At 47.5% G+C, this 7667-nt stretch overlaps 1 protein-coding gene and 1 long non-coding RNA gene across 2 annotated transcripts in view; one reads left to right on the top strand and one right to left on the bottom strand.

Annotated features, from left to right (window-relative positions):
* The window catches only part of PPARD (peroxisome proliferator activated receptor delta), a 38513-nt gene that overhangs the window by 2015 nt on the left and 28831 nt on the right, over positions 1 to 7667 (bottom strand). The window contains exons 5-6 of the mRNA XM_077839515.1: positions 6594 to 6796; positions 46 to 496 (exon numbers count right to left, since the gene is read on the bottom strand). Coding sequence (XP_077695641.1) covers positions 46 to 496; positions 6594 to 6796 — 654 coding nt within the window. The remainder of the gene's footprint in view (positions 1 to 45; positions 497 to 6593; positions 6797 to 7667) is intronic.
* The window catches only part of LOC144278271 (uncharacterized), a 43003-nt gene that overhangs the window by 25416 nt on the left and 9920 nt on the right, over positions 1 to 7667 (top strand). The gene's annotated exons all lie outside the window — the stretch shown is intronic.

The following is a 7667-nucleotide window of genomic DNA, read 5'->3' as shown; positions in this document are numbered from 1 at the left end:
CCCTGGCCTTTTTAACAGGTGCATGGTTGATGGGCCCCAACTCACCCCCACACAGGATAATGGCAGCCACGAAGAGAGACAGGTCGCTGTCGTCCAGCTCCAGGGCATTGAACTTCACGGCAAACTCAAACTTGGGCTCCATGATCTCGCTGAAGGGCTTGCGCAGGCTGCGTAGAAACTCGCGTGTGACGAACCCGTTCCCGTTGGCCACCAGAAGCCCGTCCTTGTTCATGATGGAGGCCAGCATGGCGAAGATGGCTTCATGGACCCCGTACTTCAGCAGAGTCACCTGGTCGTTCAGGTAGAGGCCGAGGAAGCTGGGAATGCTCTTGGCGAACTCGGTGAGCTCCCGCACTGTCTCCACCGTGGTGCACTGGCAGCGGTAGAAGACGTGGACCCCAATCTCCTTGTATGGGGGGATCCCGTTGACAAGCTGCTTCCAGACCAGCCCCTTTTCTGCCTGCCACAGGGTGTCCATGTCATGGATCACGAACGGCTGCATGGAAGAGAAGCAAACGGTCAGGATCTCTGCAATGGGGACTCGAGCTGCTGGCCGTACAGAGCGATTGTGCTTTTACCTGGCCCTGGTGTGGAAGATCATTCAAAACCCCATGTGTCCCCAGCCTTCCCTTGCATGTAATGGCAGCTGCAGCTCCGGGCCTCCCAACTGCAAGAAGCCTGCAGCTGTGCCCTGGAGATCCAGCAGCAAGCACTGCAGAGCAACCAAGGTTGTGTGCTATTAGCAGGTCATAGGAAGCCTGGAAGCACCAAGGCCTCCATTCACAGTAAAGCTCACCAGACAGTCACCAGATCAGAGACAGTAATAGCATGTCGTTCGACTGCTGTGGCAAGCTTCCACCCGGCACGTCAGCGTTTTATGTTGCACGGGGCTGCCGCAGCCAGAAGCCTGTTGAACGGCAACAGCGAGAGGAGGGCTGCAGCACGTCAGGAAGCGGAGGACAACTATCACTCCTCCAAGCTACTTTTAGCCCTGGTTGTTGGAGATGCTGATCATTTCCGCGACTCCAGGCAAACCTTTGCGGAGCATCAGGAACCTTGAATGGTGGGAGCATGGTGCTGTACATGAATCAAGTCAGCACGGAAAGGAGGAGGAGAAGTGGGTGAATTCCCCAGCTGGTTTTAAATGGAACTGCTGCAGTTCATGACAACAGGTAGTGGAGAGTGTTGGTGCAGGGTTATAACTCCATCTCTGAATGGCAAAGCACTTCTAAGGCTGGGGAAAATCTATCTAGAAAGACATTTCCCCAATACAACCCCCTATCCTCACCCCACCCCCCCAAAGAAAAAGTAACGAAGAAATGCATCAACAATGTCAAATACTTGATAGGATCGTAGAAATGTGGGACTGGAAGGGACCTCGAGAGGTCACCTAGTCCAGTCCCCTGTGCTGAGGCAGGGCCAAGTACAGCTAGACCATTCCTGACAGTTACAGTCTATTTCAGAAAGACATTCCTTTTGGGCATATGCAAATCATTAACTCCATGGCACCAGGAGTCAGAAAATTGCCAGCAATGGACGTGCTGGAAATCACTAGCGTGAATGGACTTGATAGTCAGTGCTATTAATTTACCTCTGGTTAACCAGTTCTTAAAACCTCCAGTGACGGGGATTCCACAACCTCTCTTGGAAGCCTGTTCCAGAGCTTAACTACCCTTATTGTTAGCGAGTTTTTCCTACTATAACACCTAAAATTCCACTGCTGCAGATTACTGCTTGTCCTACCTTCAGTGGACAGAGAACAACTGAACCCCATCCTCTTTATAACAGCCCTTAATATATCTGAAGACTTATGAGTCTAAAGAAAAGGAGTACTTGTGGCACCTTAGAGACTAACCAATTTATCTGAGCATAAGCTTTCGTGAGCTACGGCTCACTTCATCGGATGGATACTGTGGAAAATACAGAAGATGTTTTTATACACACAGACCATGAAAAAATGGGTGTTTATCACTACAAAAGGTTTTCTCTCCCCCCACCCCACTCTCCTGCTGGTAATAGCTTATGTAAAGTGATCACTCTCCTTACAATGTGTATGATTGGAAATGGCCCACCTTGATTATCATACACATTGTAAGGAGAGTAAAAAGAAAAGGAGTACTTGTGGCACCTTAGAGACTAACCAATTTATTTGAGCATGAGCTTTCGTGAGCTACAGCTCACTTCTTCGGATGCATACCGTGGAAACTGCAGCAGACTTTATATATACACACAGAGAATATGAAACAATACCTCCTCCCACCCCACTGTCCTGCTGGTAATAGCTTATCTAAAGTGATCATCAGGTTAGGCCATTTCCAGCACAAATCCAGGTTTTCTCACCCTCCACCCCCCCACACAAATTCACTCTCCTGCTGGTGATAGCCCATCCAAAGTGACAACTCTTTACACAATGTGCATGATAATCAAGTTAGGCCATTTCCTGCACAAATCCAGGTTCTCTCACTCCCTCACCCCCCTCCAAAAACCCACCCCCATACACACACAAACTCACTCTCCTGCTGGTAATAGCTCATCCAAACTGACCACTCTCCAAGTTTAAATCCAAGTTAAACCAGAATGTCTGGGGGGGGGGCGGGTAGGAAAAAACAAGAGGAAATAGGCTACCTTGCATAATGACTTAGCCACTCCCAGTCTCTATTTAAGCCTAAATTAATAGTATCCAATTTGCAAATGAATTCCAATTCAGCAGTTTCTCGCTGGAGTCTGGATTTGAAGTTTTTTTGTTTTAAGATAGCAACCTTCATGTCTGTGATTGCGTGACCAGAGAGATTGAAGTGTTCTCCGACTGGTTTATGAATGTTATAATTCTTGACATCTGATTTGTGTCCATTTATTCTTTTACGTAGAGACTGTCCAGTTTGACCAATGTACATGGCAGAGGGGCATTGCTGGCACATGATGGCATATATCACATTGGTGGATGTGCAGGTGAACGAGCCTCTGATAGTGTGGCTGATGTTATTAGGCCCTGTGATGGTGTCCCCTGAATAGATATGTGGGCACAATTGGCAACGGGCTTTGTTGCAAGGATAAGTTCCTGGGTTAGTGGTTCTGTTGTGTGGTATGTGGTTGTTGGTGAGTATTTGCTTCAGGTTGCGGGGCTGTCTGTAGGCAAGGACTGGCCTGTCTCCCAAGATTTGTGAGAGTGTTGGGTCATCCTTTAGGATAGGTTGTAGATCCTTAATAATGCGTTGGAGGGGTTTTAGTTGGGGGCTGAAGGTGACGGCTAGTGGCGTTCTGTTATTTTCTTTGTTAGGCCTGTCCTGTAGTAGGTAACTTCTGGGAACTCTTCTGGCTCTATCAATCTGTTTCTTTACTTCTGCAGGTGGGTATTGTAGTTGTAAGAAAGCTTGACAGAGATCTTGTAGGTGTTTGTCTCTGTCTGAGGGGTTGGAGCAAATGCGGTTGTATCGCAGAGCTTGGCTGTAGACGATGGATCGTGTGGTGTGGTCAGGGTGAAAGCTGGAGGCATGCAGGTAGGAATAGCGGTCAGTAGGTTTCCGGTATAGGGTGGTGTTTATGTGACCATTGTTTATTAGCACTGTAGTGTCCAGGAAGTGGATCTCTTGTGTGGACTGGACCAGGCTGAGGTTGGTGGTGGGATGGAAATTGTTGAAATCATGGTGGAATTCCTCAAGGGCTTCTTTTCCATGGGTCCAGATGATGAAGATGTCATCAATATAGCGCAAGTAGAGTAGGGGTTTTAGGGGATGAGAGCTGAGGAAGCGTTGTTCTAAATCAGCCATAAAAACGTTGGCATACTGTGGGGCCATGCGGGTACCCATAGCAGTGCCGCTGATCTGAAGGTATACATTGTCCCCAAATGTGAAATAGTTATGGGTAAGGACAAAGTCACAAAGTTCAGCCACCAGGTTAGCCGTGACATTATCAGGGATAGTGTTCCTGACGGCTTGTAGTCCATCTTTGTGTGGAATGTTGGTGTAGAGGGCTTCTACATCCATAGTGGCCAGGATGGTGTTATCAGGAAGATCACCGATGGATTGAAGTTTCCTCAGGAAGTCAGTGGTGTCTCGAAGGTAGCTGGGAGTGCTGGTAGCATAGGGCCTGAGGAGGGAGTCTACATAGCCAGACAATCCTGCTGTCAGGGTGCCAATGCCTGAAATGATGGGGCGCCCAGGATTTCCAGGTTTATGGATCTTGGGTAGTAGACAGAATATCCCAGGTCGGGGTTCCAGGGGTGTGTCTGTGCGGATTTGATCTTGTGCTTTTTCAGGAAGTTTCTTGAGCAAAGCTGTAGTTGCTTTTGGTAACTCTCAGTGGGATCATAGGGTAATGGCTTGTAGAAACTTCCGCTGACGTGCACGGGCTGAAATTGTGGAAAAGCAGCATCACTTGCCCCATAACCTCAGCCATGCGGAACGCAATGCCATCCACAGCCTCAGAAACAACTCTGACATCATAATCAAAAAGGCTGACAAAGGAGGTGCTGTTGTCATCATGAATAGGTCGGAATATGAACAAGAGGCTGCTCGGCAGCTCTCCAACACGAGTTTCTACAAGCCATTACCCTATGATCCCACAGTGAGAAACTGCTGAATTGGAATTCATTTGCAAATTGGATACTATTAATTTAGGCTTAAATAGAGACTGGGAGTGGCTAAGTCATTATGCAAGGTAGCCTATTTCCTCTTGTTTTTTCCTACCCGCCCCCCCCCCAGACATTCTGGTTTAACTTGGATTTAAACTTGGAGAGTGGTCAGTTTGGATGAGCTATTACCAGCAGGAGAGTGAGTTTGTGTGTGTATGGGGGTGGGTTTTTGGAGGGGGGGTGAGGGAGTGAGAGAACCTGGATTTGTGCAGGAAATGGCCTAACTTGATTATCATGCACATTGTGTAAAGAGTTGTCACTTTGGATGGGCTATCACCAGCAGGAGAGTGAATTTGTGTGGGGGGGTGGAGGGTGAGAAAACCTGGATTTGTGCTGGAAATGGCCTAACCTGATGATCACTTTAGATAAGCTATTACCAGCAGGACAGTGGGGTGGGAGGAGGTATTGTTTCATATTCTCTGTGTGTATATATAAAGTCTGCTGCAGTTTCCACGGTATGCATCCGAAGAAGTGAGCTGTAGCTCACGAAAGCTCATGCTCAAATAAATTGGTTAGTCTCTAAGGTGCCACAAGTACTCCTTTTCTTTTTACTCTCCTTACAATGTGTATGATAATCAAGGTGGGCCATTTCCAATCATACACATTGTAAGGAGAGTGATCACTTTACATAAGCTATTACCAGCAGGAGAGTGGGGTGGGGGGAGAGAAAACCTTTTGTAGTGATAAACACCCATTTTTTCATGGTCTGTGTGTATAAAAACATCTTCTGTATTTTCCACAGTATGCATCCGATGAAGTGAGCTGTAGCTCACGAAAGCTTATGCTCAAATAAATTGGTTAGTCTCTAAGGTGCCACAAGTCCTGCTCTTTTTGCGAATACAGACTAACACGGCTGTTACTCTGAAACTTATCAGTCTAAGTAAGTCACCCCACTTTGTCAACAAACCATTGATAACTACTCTGAGTACAGTCTTTCAACCAGGTGTGTACCCCCGATAGTAATTTCATCTAGACCAGTGGCTCTCAACCTTTCCAGACTCCTGTGCTCCTTTCAGGAGGCTGATTTGTCTTGCGGACCCCCAAGTTTCACCTCACTTAAAACCTACCAGCTTACAAAATCAGACATAAAAATACAGAAAAGCGTCACAGCCACTAGTACTGAAAAATTGCTTCCTTTCTCATTTTTAACCATATAATTATAAAACAAATTACAACCCCAGGTTGAGAAACCCTGATATAGTATATAAAGCAGTATATTGTCTGTTGAAAATTGTCTGAATTTTGTCTGTAGGAACATTGTCTGTATGAAATTTTAGTCTGTACTGACTTCGCTAGTGCTTTTCATGTAGCCTGTTGTAAAACGAGGCAAATATCTAAATGAGTTGACATACCCTCTGGAAGACCTCTGCGTACCCCTGGTGGAGAACCACTGATCTAGACCACGTTTCTCTTGTTTCCTTATTAGAAGGTGACATGGGGCTGCATCAAAAGCCTTACTAAAAATCAAGATATCATGTCTACAGATTTCCCCCATCTACTAGGCCAAGAACCCTGTCAAAGAAGGAAGTGAGTTGCTTTGGCATGATTTGTTCTTGAATAATCTCTGCTGGCTATTACTTAGAACCCTATTAACCTCTAGGTACTTACAAACTGATTGTTTCATAATTTGTTCCAAGTATCAAAGTTAGGCTGACTGCTCTATAGTTTCCAGGGTCCTCTTTGTTCCCCTTTGTAATGATAGATACTATGTTTGCCCATCTCCAGTCCTCACCCATCCTTCATGAGTTCAAAGACCATCGCTAATAGTTCTGAGATTGCTTCAAAGTACCACAGTGTGAAGTTCAGACCCTGCTGACTTGAATACTTGTAACTTATTTAAATAGTCTTTGACCTGTTATTTCCCTAGCAACATGCCCTGTCCTGCCCTGCCTTGGAAATAAAGGCCAGTGCTTTTAGCGCCGTTATTAGCCCTCTGGTTTGCCCACCTGCGAGGAGCACTCACCGGGGTGCTGCCGGTCTTCCCAGTGAGGATGCCTCTTGCCTTATTTTTGGTCATGTTGAAGTTTTTCAGGTAGGCGTCGTAGATGTGCTTGGAGAAAGCTTTCAGGTCAGCCACCTGCGGGTTCTGGCAGCTGATCTCGCTTGCCGTCAGGCCCGCTACCAGCTTCCTCTTCTCTGCTTCTGGCATGCGGCCAAAACGAATGGCTGTTACGTAACAAAGTGGGCATGATCAACAAGTCCTGGGAGAAACCGCAAGGGGCTAGGGACACACACGTCTGCACTGGCATCAATGACACCAGCTCCTGACAGTAAGCACCCTGCGCGTACGGGACCCTGGCTCCATGGGAACCTCTTGTTTAAAGCCTTCGGTGTGACAGAATCATCAAGGCACCATGGTGCAGAGCTCCTCCAGGCTACACACTGCCTAGTGCATCAGTGTGAGGTCATTATAACCTCATGTTCCAATGAAGACTCTGTTTAGATCTACAGTGCGAGCTCTCCACTGCGGTAATTTGGGCTCTCAAGAGACAGAGACCTGCTCCTCGGACAGGCACTGCTCTTTGTTCAATAGGAGGATTGTTGGGCTTTAAACTACTGTGTTTTGGGTAAAACTGTCCGTTCCTATGCACGCTACACGTTCCAGGAACAGACAGCAATGACAGGTAGTTGCTTGGCTCAGTAGTCAATACTGCAAGGGATTGGCACTCGGACCACAGCCCGTGCTGCTCCAGACGAATGAGACCAAGGGGAAAGTTAAGGCCAAGCACTGGGTTTGGAACTAGCTAGACACCCAGAGCTACAGGGCTGAATCCAGAGACAATTCAGCCCTTAGGATAAAGTGAGTCGCGTACTGCGTGGGTCCTCTCTGCTCTGAGTCAACTCTGAGCCACATCCTGGCCTCTGCACCATTCCCTTTGGGCTGCTCCAGAGATGTGAAGAGTCCCTGTGCACAGGAGAACCCCTGAGTGGTGTAAAGGGGGCAGAGACAGCTCTTTGCCCCCCACTCCTGGCCCCCTCGGATATGGTGGGCATGCTAGGGGTGTGGTTGGGGCAACCTTGAAGCTGCTCTGATTTG

This window comes from Eretmochelys imbricata, chromosome 21 (genome assembly GCF_965152235.1).
Source record: "Eretmochelys imbricata isolate rEreImb1 chromosome 21, rEreImb1.hap1, whole genome shotgun sequence".
NCBI lineage: Eukaryota > Metazoa > Chordata > Testudines > Cheloniidae > Eretmochelys > Eretmochelys imbricata.
Note: the sequence above shows the minus strand (reverse complement) of the source record. Positions and strands in the feature narration are given on the sequence as shown.